Below are 16,108 nucleotides of genomic sequence, written 5' to 3' on the forward strand. Positions count from 1 at the left end.
TCAACATAACTTAATTTGAGCAATTGGGGGTTCAACTGACCTTAAACGCCTTCAATGAGGTCAAAACATAGGAAACAAACCTAGATAGTGTAACCCGAGCCGGTAAGCTGAATGGGAGACGAGCGGAACATATCGAGCCATGTCGGAGCCGAATGCGTGGACGAGCTGCAACTAAAGCAACACACGTGCACTACACGTGAGGGGTTGGCTGACGGGTACAGGTCGAGGCGCAGATTCTGGATCGGGCTGGGGTAATGGGCTTGGGCCATTTGCGTCCACTGTTTTGCTTTCAGAAATTTCTCATTTTTGTTTGGGGCCTTTTTTTTATATCATTATTTTTTAGACAGCATATGAACAATGTTGAGGCCCAAACTTATAGACTTTGAATTTTAAAAGTGTGGAAAAATAAATAAATAAACAAAAACAAGTGTAGTGTTCGAGGATTAAGTTGGGTCGGATTGTAATATATATTTTTTTTTACTCAACTCAATCGTTCGTACTATAAATTTTTTTAATAAACAATGCTTATTAATTAACGAACAAAATTCAATCTAACCATAAATTTTTTTGCTGGGTTATAATATAAAATTGGGTTAAAAATAATCATACTTCCACGAATATGCAAATGACTAATCTAAATCAGAATCACGCATGTAGCACCTAAGAAAAAGAGTACATAAATGAACCAAAACTATATTTGTACCAATAAGATGTACTTATATTTTTAGTGGCTCAATTTTGCTTAAAACAATTCTATATTGGGTGACCTTTTGAAAATTTTTGTAGGATACATGTGAGTAAAGATAAAACATGCTTAAATGACTCGCGCAATTTCAATAATCGGGTTCATTGATATTCTTGGTATAGTAGTTGCTATCACACATACAATCATACTCAATTCGATGGAATTGTTTGATCTTAAAGAAGATCTCCTCTAATTTCGCACATGAGGGGTTATTTTTTGGTTTCGTCCGTCATTAATAACTTGATTATTTTGAGATAATAGTAGATAGAAACAACGCTCGTGAAGAGTCTTATTGAAACCAAGAAATATAGGCCTGCCCTGGCATCCACACCAGAATAAATGAAATTTTTCGAAAAAAAACGTGTTATATATTGAGATAGCCTGTCACCAACTGAAATTATCCTTAATAAAATAAAAATTTAAGATAAAAAATGAGGTGGTTAAATAAAAATGGTAGAATTTTCTCAAATTTTAATTTTTAATTTGAAAAAATAATAATAAAATATTTTTGATTTTATTCTTATATTTTAAAAGTATATACTAACTAATGATTTGAAAAAATATATTTCAAGATGTCACAATTCACGTCTTGTCTTGTCATCGTGATAATTTAATTTTTTTTTATGAATTTAATTAATTTCAAACCAGCAACAATTTAATAATATTTTTATTTCCAATAATTTGATCTTGCTTTTGTATATATTCGAGCTCGAATTTATTTTTTAAAAATTAAATTAGGAATTAAATATTATATCAAATATATAAAACTAAACATGCCATGTCAAACAAAAAGAAAATATTCATTCGTTATTTTCTTTGAGTGTCTATCTAATTAACTTTTTTTATATATAAAGAAACAAAATAATAATAATAACAAATTATTATGCTCGAAATTTTATCACATTCGAACATAATTTAGGAGATAAAACATGAATTATCAAACTCTTGAAGTCAATAATTTGATCGATTAAACAAAAAAAAAAAAAAATATATATATATATATATATATATATATATATATATATTCTTAGTTTAACGATTAGTAAGATAAGTGATTCAATTTTTTGACATTAAGATATATGCTTTATGTCACTCGAGTTACAAAATTTTCAACTCGAACTTGAAGTAAAGTTTTGAAATTTTGTCTGATATGATGTTTCTATTTGTCTATAGGTTCGATACCGATATTAAAGATGAATTGAAAAATTGGTGATATATAATAAAAATAGATATAAAATAGATTTAATATTAATAATAGCTAAATTATTAAAAATATCTGTCTCAAAAATACACTTGATTAAAAATATTCTAAAAAAATCGAAACCGTTAATAACTTTAAATCTTTCATTAATACCCTTCTACCCTTTTTTTTTAAAAAAAAAAATTCAAAAATACATTTACGTTTAAAAAATACCCATAAAATTTTAAAACTAATATTCATGCCCTTTTAACTTTTGACTGACCTACAAACGTTTTGTTACTTGTTTCTAACGGTAAATATATTTTTAAATTTTTAAAAAAAGTTTAAAGGTATTTTTGAAGTTTTTAAAAAAAGGTTTTACGGGGTATTAATAAAACTTTTGAAATCTTTTCTAAATCATTTTAAAAGTTGAAGGGTATTTTTAAAACATGTTAGGCTAGCCTCCTTATTCTTTTGGAGTATTAGTCATTTTTTACTATGTCTGCCTTTGAGGAGCATCCACTCCTTTTTATTTTGGAGTTTTGTTCGACATTTGAGAAGTCTAGTGACATGGCTAAGTTTAGGGCACGACTCTCTGTAATGGTGGTATGATATTGTCTACTTTAAGCATAAACTCTCATCGCTTTGTTTTGGGTTTCCCAAATGATCTCGTACCAATGGGGAAAGTATTCCTTGATTATAAACTCATGATTATTCCCTAAGTTAGCAGGTGTGAGACTTTCTTCCAACATAACCGAGTTAAAATATTAAGATTTTTTTTTTTAAATCTTTAAAAATGCTTAATAATTATATAAACTTTTTCTATAAATATTTAATAAATCTTAATAAATAAATAAATATATAATTGTTTCCCGACATTTTGCATCTAAGTTGTTGGTTTTCTTATCTTCTTTGGTTTATATAATCCTAATAAAGACACGTACCAAATCTTTTATATGTCATTTTAACATTATTAAATAAATAAAATTATGTATATTTAATTTGTGGCTTAATAAACAAGCATGTCTATTTTCACTAATCAATGAACTTTGAAATTGTAATTTCACTATTCTCATAACTAATTATTTTGAAGAATATTTATTTAACTTTTGAAAACAAAAAAGTTTTAGCAAATAAATTTTAAATATTCTTCGTTACAAAAAAATGTTGAATGGATAACGAGTTGGTTCGATTATAACCATAGAAATTGTTAAATCTAAGATATTGTCGTCTATCAAGCTTTCTTAGTCATTTTATTTGAAACTACTTACTCGTCAGTATATGTTGGTACATTCCTTTTCATTTCTATGGTCATAACACTACGTATTTTAACTTTGTTCGAGATGTCTGAGTGAAACATTTGATATTCCTTAGCAAAATCATAGCTTCCCATTCACAGTGCAAACCGGTTAAATCTAAACACCAGTGATACATCAATTAACATTCACATTCCATGCAAGGTAAATCATAATATAATTTATTATCTTTCGTTAGACATACCTGATGACCATGGAGCATCAGGTGTGGGACCATGAGACATGTCAAGTCTACTACGTAGGCTAGGCTAGTCTACATAATCTATAACCTAGAGCTCTGATACAGACTGTAACGACCCTAAGTTTCTACTGAAATAGAGTCGCTACCATATGCATGATATGACTGTTTTATGCAGAAACATTCATTTAAAATAATTTAATAAAGCGATGTTATGTACTTAATCGTTCGCATTAAAAGCCTTAAAACAAAACAACAAAAAAATAATCAATGTGAAATATAAATAAATCAAAGAAAAGACTAAAATGATGCCCTAATCTAACCGGTGAGCTACAAAATAAATAAAACACAATTATCCTAACACAAGTTCAATTTGGTCAGAGAATGCAAACACATATGGAATGATGGAACCTATCATTTAAAATTGTCTTCTCTTAGGCAGTTTTCCAGTCCGGGCAAATTGAATGTGTAGTACTCTCTACACATGACCCACACATGTGAGTATAGGTCCACCAGGCGAGCTCGCAAACTCCTTGGGGTCTGTTGGTCGAAATAGCTTCTTTAGGCTATTGCAAGACACCCAGAGGAAATAACGATGGTCGTAGCATCATGATAAATATGATAGTCATTTCACACAAAAGAAAAGTTTTATTTAGGGACCTATTAAACCGGACTATTAAACCCAGTTCACTTACTAAAAGAACTTAATTCAAAATATTATTTCTTTCATATATTGAAATCTATAATCATTTACGTTGTTTATTTGAAACCATCGTCGTGTTTTATCCTTTGTAACATAGTCAACTAAGTTGTTCTTAAGAGGATACTTTAGCTACAATGCCAAAAGAAAATTAATAATAAAGCACACTTTATATTTCTATTTCCACAAGGAACCCAATATTTCAACGAATAAATGATGTTATCAAAATATTTATTTTATTGGCGATGATTGATAATCCATTCAAATTAAAATAATATAATAACACGAAAAAAGTGATGAACAAATTAAACAAATTAAACAAATATCAAATAGATGATCCATTTATTTAAATTGAATACTTAATTGATGAACAAATAGTTTAATGAGTTGGTGAAATAATATAAGGATTAAATACTTTATTTATATTTGCTTAATATAAATAATATCCTAAATTATTCAAAAATACCATTTAATTTTTAGTAATATTTCATATTAAAACATGACCCATTTGCTTCTATAGGCTATAGTGAGTAATATATATATATATATATATATATAGTTAGTAGAGTAACCTTGTTCATGAAGTTTGATTACTTTAGAACATTCATTTAGAAAATACCTCTAAGTGGTTATATCCCTACTTTAGTAAACATAGATTATCTTCCATATTAAATATGAGTGTCAGATATACGAACGTAGTCCAAATAAAATTAAAATCAAAACGCTCTTCAACAAAAACAAGAGAGCATATCATATTATTGTAAAAATATAAGACTGTTACAATATGCATGTCATGACTATTGTGTACAAGAAATCATTTAAAACTAATTCGTTGTGATATCCCGAGTAAAGGAGAAGTATATGAATGAACTAAGACCACACTCAAACGAGAGCGATTTTGAGAATAGAATGACTAAGAAACACCTATATCAATAACCTACATTTTTTTTTTTTTTTTTTTTTTTGCCTGTGGCTCAATCATGAGAATTTTAAGGTTAAGTATGTTTTGCTTGACACGGTTATATGTATGGTGATGAATATGTTGAAAAAACTCATGTTCGTCCACAAGAAATAAGTAACGTGACGATGTCAGAGGAGATTAGGAGCTATGTTCACATTAAACGAAAATATTAAAAAAAAATTCCAAAAGTCTTTATGAACATTAAAGGGAGGTGGGTCCTTAAGATATATATATTCATTCCACTTGGATCTCTATAATCATTTTCTTTTTTTGGCTGGTTGTGGATCAATCGATTTCTTGATCCGAAGCTACCCGACTTGTCGGCCGAGGAGGCCCAACCACCGCCGCCCAAACTTCAGCACATCAAAGGAAAAATATGGTCTACAAAAATGGCTGTTTTTGGTGCATGAAATGTATGGAAGATGTGACTTTTCAAAGCCCTTAAGAGATCATCCCACACTGTTTGTTTGCTAATTTCCTGCACCAAATTTTGACCCTTTTTTCTCTCATGCAAAGTACTTATGAATATGGTTTAATGAACTAAGAATCTTTATGAATATGGCTTTCAAACAGTATTGGTATCTTTTTAGGTTTCATATCATTTCATGTCGCTTCTTCAAACTCTTCCAATGACAACACTACTTGTGTTTATATCGAGATTTTGTCTGTGGATTGAACGAGCTGACAGAGTAACTTGAATCGAATGACCATGAAGATTTTGTTGCGATGTGTTATGCAATTTCTCATATCTAAAATTCGGATTTGGTACTTGATGATCTTGATATTCTCCTGCGACATAGTTGTGTTACTTACTTCTCGCTTATGAGAGTAAAAACTATTCCCAAGAGCAACGCGGATTCTTTTAACATGTTTTGTCTTTACTTGCATGCTTTCTAGTAAAATTTTTAAGAGGTTACTCAATATAAGATGGCTTTAGAAAGGAGCTTCTACGATTAAACTACCAAAAAGGGAGGTGCATTTTGTTGGTATACGTAGTGACGGTCAATTTATTTAAGTCTTTTCTACACATCCTATCTTCAGGATTGCTCTCATTTGGATATGAGCCCCATACTCAAGATTTGGAACTTGAATTCGGCACTTGATGTCCCTGACATTCCTTTGCATCCCTGTATACTAATATAGGTATTTTAAGCATACTTTGTCCTTACTCACATGCTTTCTACAAAAATTTACAAGAGATCACCCAACATAGTGTGGTTCTAAGAAAATCAGGCTTAATTTCGAAGTCCATATACTTGGGTCACCGAAAAAGGAGTACCTTGTTATTATATATGGTAACTTTCAATTCTTTTTAAGTCTTTCTTTTGTCATCTTATCCTCAGAATCGCTCTCATTTAGATGTCGTTTTAGTTCATTCATATACTTTTTTTTTTCCTCGATGTCACATGTTATGTTAAAAGAACATTTGTGATAGAAAATTAAAACAATAAAATATGTGATAACTTCTTAGCTAGGTTAACATGTCATAATGATACTTTTCAATGACTTGCTTCCTTTTCATTTGGAACTACTATTTGACTTTTTGGGTGAGTTGTGGTCCAGTTAAAAAGATATCGATTCTACGACCCAAGAAAGTAGATGGCTAATCATTATTACCAAATTCACTCGAGTTAGGACAATTTAGCCGACAATTTTTGTGAGATCTCATATTGGTTGGAAAGGGAATCAAGCATTCCTTACAAAGGTGTAGAAACCTCTCCCTTGCAGACACGTTTAAAAATCGTGAGGCTAATGAAGATACATGACGGGCTAAAACAGACAATATCTACTAACGGTGGGTTTGGGCTATTACAAACGGTATCAGATCCAAACACCAAACGGTGTGCCAGGGAGGACGTTGGAACTCCAAAGAGGGTAGATTATGAGGTCACACATTGGTTGAAGAGGGGAACAGAGCATTCCTTATAAGGGTGTAGAAACCTCTCCCTAGCATACTCATTTTAAAAACTTAACGGCGGTTCGTAACGGACTAGAGCGGACAATATCTGCTAGTAGTGAACACGTACAAAGTTCAGAAGTTTGTGCAAAACAAAATGGCAGGAGCAAAGGTGTTCCCATGTCTTTTGAGAGTTAACTCACTGTCCTTTTTATGTCCTCTCTGGTTGGGTCTTTCAGTTGATAAACAGAAAACTTAATGTCCTTCATATAAAAATACAAATCCATTATAAAGTTTTATGATCCAAATTTGCAATAATTTCATTTTCCAACTTCCCCTATCAACTAAAGTTCATCATCTTTTAATTTTTTCTCATGTGGGTCCTCTAATCTTCTTATTTATACCAAATCCATTCCTTCACTTTTCCATACAAAATAACAAAACCTTTCTCTCTTCAAAAATGCCTCATTCTTTTCTTATCCTTCTCTCTCTCTTTCTCTTCTTCTCTTTCATTTCTAGCCAAAATCCTCCCTCCCCTGGCTACTTCCCAAGCAACCAAGTTCAATCCATTGCCTTCGATCACGGCTTTCGAAACCGATGGGGCTCGCAACATCAAAAAGTCGACCAAGGAACCTTAACTATCTGGCTCGATAGTTCTTCAGGTATACTGTAATCTATCTACTTAAGTTTTTGAGTTGAACGGTAAGTGTAACGCTCCAAGCCCACCACTAGCCGATATTGTCATATTTGAGTTTTCCCTTACGGGTTTCCCCTTAAGATTTTTAAAACACGTTTGCTAGGAAGAGGTTTTCACACTCTTTTAAAGGGTGTTTCGTTCTCCTCTCCAACCGATGTGGAATCTCACAATCCACCCCCTTCGGGGCCCAGCATCCTTGCCGGCACTCCTTCTGTTCTCCAATTGATGTGGGATCCCCCAATCCACTCCCCTTCGGGACCCAGCGTCCTTCTTGGCACACTGCCTCTTGTCCACTCGGGGCACAACCTTCTTACTAGCACATAGCTCAGTGTCTAGCTCTGATACTATTTACAATAGCTCAAGCTTACCACTAGCTGATATTGTCTTCTTTGGGCTTCCTTTTCGAACTTTCCTTCAAGATTTTTAAAACATTTTTGGTAGAGAGAGGTCTCGACATTCTTTTTAGAATGGTAGTAACTTAGTTGAGTGGTAGTTTAACTATAAATTATCTTTTTTTCCTTCTTAAACAGGCAGTGGATTCAAATCCCTCAATCGATACCAATCAGGCTACTTTGGAGCTGCCATTAAGCTTCATCCTGGCTACACTGCCGGTGTCATCACTTCTTTTTATGTAAGTATTCATTAAATTTACTCTTTTAACATAGTGATGAATTTACTTATTTTTCTTTTGGGTTTGGTAGCTATCCAACAATGAAGATTACCCCGGAAACCACGACGAAATCGATGTCGAATTCCTCGGAACGACGTCGGATAAGCCATATGTTCTACAAACCAATGTGTTTATGAGAGGAAGTGGAGATGGAAACATCATAGGAAGGGAAATGAGATTCCATCTCTGGTTCGATCCGACTCAAGATTTCCACAATTACGCCATTTTATGGACTCGAGAACAAATCATGTATGTTTCAAAATTATACGTTTAGTCTTTGTACTTTCAAACGGACTATAAATTTTATTCATATGACGTTGTAGATTCTTGGTAGACGACGTACCGATCAGGAGGTACAAGAAGAAAACCGAAGCGACATACCCCGTGAGGCCAATGTGGGTGTACGGGTCGATATGGGATGCGTCGTCGTGGGCAACGGAGGACGGAAAGTACAAGGCTGATTACAAATATCAACCGTTTATCGGACGATACAACAACTTCAAGCTAGGTGGTTGTGCTGCAGACGGGGCGGCGTCGTGCCATCCGCTTAGCGGAGGACCGGGCAGCGGGATGAGCCAGCAACAGGAGAGGGCCATGGAGTGGGTGCAGAGCAATTACTTGGTGTACAACTATTGCCATGATCCAAGAAGGGATCATACCTTAACACCTGAGTGTTGATCCAAAAAAAGATCACTTTTTTTTTACCTTTTGGCATTGTAAAACAGAAAATAATAGTTTGGGTGTTTGTTATTTGGATCAAACAGAAGAAAAAAGTGAAAAATGATTTGATTTTGTAAAGAAAAAAGTTGGGGGATCTGAGAGAGAGGTCAAGAAAGAGAAAGTTTGTGTTGTTAGGCCCTCCGAGTCCTTCCAAGGATTGGATCGCTTTATGATTGTGTTTCTTTTTGTTTGCTTACTATCAATGGAATAAATGAAATCATCTTTTGGGTCCCATGGATTCTTTAAAGATGCCATTTCTATGAAAACATTTTTGGTCGTTGTCTCATCAAATAACCTAATTTTGCTACTAATGACTAACAAAAAACATTTAAGGTAACTTTTGGTCTAATAAGTGAGTGTTTGTTGTCCTAATTTGGTAATCCATGTTTCCGAATCTTTAAACATTTGAAGCCAATCTTTTAGTTGTTTTCTTCTCGGTTGGTGGTCGGGCTTGCTTCTGTTGGATTCGGGGTTGGTCAAGGTACTGCTGCGGGCCAAGCAGGAGAAGGGATTGCAGAAAACTCGAGGTGGAGGGGAAAATCTGAAGTACTTTATTGCTTAGTCTGGCTTTTTGTGGAAGCTTTAACGATTTATGAACTGCTTTGGTGGTGAAATTGTAGATATGCGAGACTCAGACTATCGTGCTAAAGAGCGTAGAGAGTTTAGAAAAAAATAGAGATGTCTTTTGCATTACCTGTAATATGTGCTAAAGAGCGTAGCATTCAGACCGAATGGCTCTATGAACCATTCGATGTGAATGCTACACAAAGAACATAAGCCAAGGGGTGCATTCAATTCTCAAAAACGAGGATTTGCTTGTGCAATTACCCATACCCATGATATGGATAATGATTTGAAATTCGAATTCGGCACTTGATTGTCCTGACATTCTCCTCCATCCTCTGCGGCATGATCACATTACTCACTTCTCGCTTTTAAGAGCGAAGACTATCCCTATAAACCAACACGAGTCCTTCCAGTATGATTTGTTTTCTCTCACATACATCCTAAGAAAATTTTCAGGAAATCACCGAACATGTAATTGCTTCAAGCAAAACATGCTTAACTTTAGAATTCCTATGATTGAGCCACCGAAAAGAAAGATGTATTTTGTGTATAGATAGTAACTTTCGATTCTTTTAAATCTTTCTTAGTCATCGTATCTGCAGTATCGCTCTCATTCGGATGTGGTTTTCGGTTCATTCATATACCCTTTTTTACTCAAGTGTAACAGATTAAGTATCGAGAAGTCAAAGGCTTTAAGCTAAAATACTCGAGGGATTATGAATTCCCAACAAATTGAAAAAGAAAAAGCTGTCCTAAAGCTTGTTTCTATGTTTGCAAGGCAAAATCAGGGAACACTCGTGAGCCTAAATTGTCTTTGGCTCAATTGGTCCTCTCGTGAACTAAAAACAGGACCACAAATGCATCATACTTCTTCCCTTTCTTACCCGTAAACTCGTTGATGCACAACAAAGAAAACCCGATACAAAATTACCTTAAACTTGTTAGCCGAAAACTAAGAATATGTCCGAATTGACTTTTTTAAATGTTAAGGAATCGAAAATTAAATAGTTGTAATGTCAAAAGGAAGTTAACCTTGATTAAACGGCCTTCATACTAAGCAATCTGAATCTAACTCAGTTAAAGCAATTTTATAGATCAAACGTTCAAATATCTCATCTAAATTATTAAACTAAAAAAATTATATTAGGGTTTCATAACTCTCTCGAAAACAAAAGATCGAAACATCAAAACGAATAGTTCATTAGTCCTAAATCATGATCCCGATATCGTCAAAACATAATTCTTCTTTTAACGTTGTTATGAACAAGGAAAAAATCATTAAAAAGTCAAAATTCTAGTGGCACCTACTTATTGACTAATTAGCCATCTCCTAACTTGTTAATTAAAAATTCTAAGCTTTTGGCTTCCACTTTCCAGCTTTCACACACATTAAAGCTAAGAATATAATATGGGTGTGAATGATGAGCAATATTGTCGGGGTATCTGGTGGCTAAGTCCAGAGGGCATGGTCCACTAGCAGCACATGCCACAGCCTATCTGTTTTTCTACCCTTTGATACTCACATGTGTTCATTCATGGCAGCCTGCACTTGCCAAAGGGAAATTTATTTCTACCCATTTCTCACTTTTTTTCCCATTTGGGTAGTGAAATTTGGAAGTCAATATTGGAGACTAACGTCCTAAGATCACCCCTTTATGATTGTGCAGCTCACGAGCACTCCTCACTTCGATAGGGTCAGCAGTCATCTAAAAAAAAATGAAGAATGAGGTGAGTATAAAAAAACTCTGTAAGCAACTTACTTGTGGGCTCTTATCGCATCCTTATCCTATTAGATTATCACAAAAATTTCTTAGGATATTAGAAAGTTCAGGCCTAATCATTATAGGAGTCTAGGTAAGTTACTCAACGTTTCTGTACTTTGACTCAAGTTGCTTGTTTTACCTAGGTAACAAATCGCCAATGTCCTAGAATGATGCGCTACCTCAATAAAATCTAGTACGACAATATGACATATATTGGTTTGAATATTATCTATGGAAGACGAATTGGTGGACACTTCCATAAGGCCATAGAGTCACTCTAAGTATGAGGGAGCAACCCTCGTATGCCGGCTAGCCACTACTTTCACTTGGTCCCCACCCCTCTCACGATGAGTTTATATCACAAATGCCCTGTTCAAGGGATGATGGCACATAGTCACGTCAATGCACTACTCTAACTGGTTTCGACTTAGCTCGATAGTATTGCTCCCTTAGGCCTACCGCTTGGCAAGGGTATATTAGATCCCACTTAAGTTGCTAATAACACTATCTGAGTATCGGAGTGAAGGGTCACGAAGACTTTTGATAACACTGTTTGCAATGCTAGCGACGACCTAAAGAGTCGTGGAGCTTCATTAGGTTCCTAGGGTGTCTAGGCAGCTTAAAATGCGAACCCTCTACTCCAAGACTCTCTATACTAACTCCTTGAGTTTTCTTAGTCTTGAAGCACTATGGTCTAAACCCCTAATCACTACTTACTATCTTAAAATGCTCGGTCCACTAGAGGGGTCCGACCTAGGTCATCGTTAATCAACTTAACTCTAGAGCCCTAATCTTAACTCAATGCAAGTAACTATGGAGCTATCCTACATTTTTATGCATGGTTGTTTAGGGAGATAATTCTATCAATCACCTAAAGTACGAAATAAACTGTCTAAAAATTCATGTAAGCTCAACAGGGATATAATACTTATTAATCACTCGAAGCACAAATCACAATATTTCATCCTCCTTTCTAGTGTAGTAGATAACGTGCATCATAAAAATCTTATCTACATTTTCATAATTTTCTATAACATAGAATGCATTCTCATCCACTAATCATGCATATTATATCCAACTAAGGTGCAAACATACGGTAACCATCCCTACAAATATTACTTGAGAAAGTTTAAACGGCTACTTACTTTAGTGAAGTATGCCTGCCTTCCGAGACTTACTTTTTCGTTTGCTAGAAGCTTTGAATTTTTTGGGTTAAACAATGTAAGTTTGATATCCTATCTATATATGAATTTCAACCATTTTTCGAAATTTCAAAGTAGACGTGTAATTTCACCCATCAAATCCATCATTCTGAGCAACTTTCATGAAAGATGTTTGACCAAGAACGATCCAACATGCAAGTTCCAAACATTGAAGACGTACATTTTTTTTTCAAGAAATCCACCTTTTTTTTTTCCTCCCCTAAGTTTGCATTAGGGTAAATACATTACCTTAAATAGTAACGGACAAAAAAAAGACGATTTTACCCTTTTTTACGATTTTTTTAAAAAATATTTTTCTTATGTTACACTGAATTTTCTAAGCAATTTTTTCTTGTACTCCATATTGAAATTCATCGTTGAGGCTTAGTGTTACGAAGTAGCATAAAGAAAGTAAGTGCGTCGTGAACTTTACTAGAATATCATAATACAAATACTAACACGTAAATAGGGCAATAGGATATATGTGTTATTCATGCATCAATCGATTTCATTCAATTAGCCCGTAGGCATTTTAATAGTAAGTTCACTTACTGTTTTGACTTAAGTCGATGTTCCTAAGCTTTATTTAGTTGATCGGCTCTTAAGCTCAGCCTAACCTTCTCCAATTTCACCTTCATCATTCTATACATTCAATTATTGAGTCTAATCACATACCCAAACAAGCTTAAGTTTCCATCCTAAACGGTCCAAAAAGTAATTATATTGATCTCGTCTGACCTTAATTATATAAAAAACAAATCATTCAAAAGAGTAAACTAGGACAAAAATCACCTAGTAGTGTTATTGGGTCATAGATTGGTCCTCCAAGAAGAAAGGTAACTTGAGTTTTAAGTGCCGGGCAAAGGGAAAAAAGAAGCCAGGATGATCAGAAGAAAGGTAACTTGATATAAAGTCGACCCTTCTCTCGCCAGAATAGCACCACCTAGTTTCGCGCGGGCTAAATCGAACACCAAAGACTAAGAAGAGGGCCCTGCTCGAAGAAATTTAGTTTGTTCTCACTGCTTGATTTTGGATAAAGGGTTTCGGCTATAGTGGACTCGTGGGGATTCTGAGATTTTGTTTGTCGACATCATGGTCGTTGCCTCATCCTTCTTTTATACGTTGATGAAAACATTTTTATCGGGAATAATTCTTCTCTTTTATTCGATTTCATCAAGAGGCTTGATAACCATTGCTTTCTCATCATGGAGGTATCTTGCTTTACCTCTCAACTTCGCCTAACTCAAACAAAGTATACTAAAAAATGGAATTCTTATCTCGTCGAGACTGCCCTAGGAAGATTCTAGCTATATCGCTGTGCACCACTCTTGATAATGAAAGTGGGGCCCTAATGGAAGATGAATTTTTTTTTTCGTGGTATGTTGCTCCGTGAGCATGGAGTGAAACCAAGTCGGATCAACTTTTGTATGTCAAAAGCCCCAAAACTAGCTGTCTTAGCAAACAACTAAGGCAAGCCTATTTAACAAATCTCATGCGTGGTCCCATCACAACTACAGAAAAAACCACTACCTCTAGGGGTGTACATTCAACCCGACAACCTGGACCAACCCATTGGGTTGGGTTGGGTTGGATTAGCATTTCGGGTAGGGTTGGGTTCATTTTTCTAAACCCGAACTGAATCGATTCGGTTTCAGGTTCGTGGGTAAAACCCTCAAGTTGACCCGAGCCAAATTCAAATATATAAAATATATTAAGAAATTTTATTTATAATAGGTTTGCCAAAGTGGTACTTTGGCGGATGTTTTTTCTTTCTTTTATATATATATATTTTTAAAAATACCTTACTATTTTTTTTTTTATATATATATAAGGATTAAAGATAAATTTTAGTTTAAATATATTTAAAGAATTCTATACTAGTTCTTTTTTGTTCATAAATTATATTATAAGGATTAAAGATAAATAACTAATTGTAAATTTTAGTTTAAATATATTTAAAGAATTCTCGTTAGTTCAATGTTCACAAATTATGTTCCATAGATAAATTTATGTTTTTTTTTTCTTTTATATTTATAATTTTTAAAAATACCTTACTATATATATTTTTTTCCGTTCATAAATTATATATATAAGGATTAAAGATAGACAAGTAATTATAAATTTTAGTTTAAATATATTTAAAGAATTCTATACCGTGTTAGTTCAATGTTCACAAATTATGTTCTCGACAAGTAATTCTAAATTTTAGTTTAAATATATTTAAAGATAAACCATAATTTTATACCTAATGTTCACAAATTTTGTTCTAATATATTTATTTTCTATTTGTTGCAACGTTATTATATTTCTAAATTTTAGTTTAAATATATTTAAAAAGAAATCACTCATGTATTTATTTTTCATTTGTAGTAACATTATTATATTTATAATTTATATATATATATATATTATTTTTTCTAATAATTTATCTTTGATAGTAAACATATTTCAACTAAAATATATATATATATATATATATATATTTTTTTTATATACAATATCTCTAAAATATTATTATATCAAAATTTATATATATTATTTCATGATGTATCCTTATATTTTTTCTATTTTAACCCATTTTCAAGAAATGTCCGGTATTCTTTAATTTTATGATATGTTGAACTATGTTAATATGTCATAATTTTCACTCAAACTATGTTAATATGTTACAATTTTCGCTCGTTATTTTTTATTGAATTTGTTTTTTTTAATAATTATGGATTGATTTGTGTTTCTTTGTAAATTTTTAATATATTTTGTATAAGATTGTATCCGAATAATTATAAATTGTGGATAAATAAAACTTAAAAAAAAAAAAAATAACAATCCAACCCGAACCCGAACCCGAAAATAGAGGGTTGGGTTGGGTCAAAAAAATCGCTCAACCCAACCCAACCCTGACCATGTACACCCCTAACTACCTCTACCCCAATAAGTGAGTCACACACTCGCACCCGAACAACTGAACCTGAGAGATTCTTCTCATCCAGCTCAGGAAACCTTTGTTGAACCGAAATCAAAGAATAATTTGAATGTTGGTTCATTTTCAAGTCGAGTAAAAATCCTTTATATTCTCCCTTTATTCATCTGGGAACCGTTTGTAAGCCATTGTCTAATGTATACCTTACAGAGAACCAACCCTCGCCCATTTCGTAACAAGGCCGCGTCGAATCACTAAAAAGCCGTACGCCAATTTAAAGGCATTCAACCCATATTTGTTATATCATTTTAACAATTATTGTAATTGTTACCATTTTTTTTTCAATTGTTGATAAATTAACCCACCAATTTTAATATAAAAAAAAACTGGTAAAAATCTCCAAAATTCATAAATTTTAACAAAAATTCAATTTTTTCTTTTTTTAAATATGAAGTTTCATAAAATATTCCAACTAATATATGTTTTTAATTTATTAAATACACATAAAACATATTTTCTATGATTTTTTTAAAAATAAGTTTATTAGACGACATGTCGTCTGCCTATAGATTCTTTCATATTGTCGGATAAT

The 16,108-nt window shown here is 33.1% G+C and overlaps 1 protein-coding gene across 1 annotated transcript; it reads left to right on the forward strand.

Moving 5' to 3' along the window:
- The first annotated feature begins 7,411 nt into the window (after positions 1-7,411).
- LOC111783231 (putative xyloglucan endotransglucosylase/hydrolase protein 32) lies at positions 7,412-9,330 on the forward strand. The gene is made up of 4 exons (XM_023664134.2): positions 7,412-7,639; positions 8,205-8,305; positions 8,376-8,593; positions 8,668-9,330. The coding sequence occupies exons 1-4, from the start codon at positions 7,438-7,440 to the stop codon at positions 9,020-9,022; spliced, it is 876 nt and encodes a 291-aa protein (XP_023519902.2). The 5' UTR covers positions 7,412-7,437; the 3' UTR covers positions 9,023-9,330.
- The last annotated feature ends 6,778 nt before the right edge of the window (positions 9,331-16,108 follow it).

This window comes from Cucurbita pepo, chromosome 20 (genome assembly GCF_057944985.1).
Source record: "Cucurbita pepo subsp. pepo isolate OVF chromosome 20, ASM5794498v1, whole genome shotgun sequence".
Taxonomy (NCBI): Eukaryota; Viridiplantae; Streptophyta; class Magnoliopsida; order Cucurbitales; family Cucurbitaceae; genus Cucurbita; species Cucurbita pepo.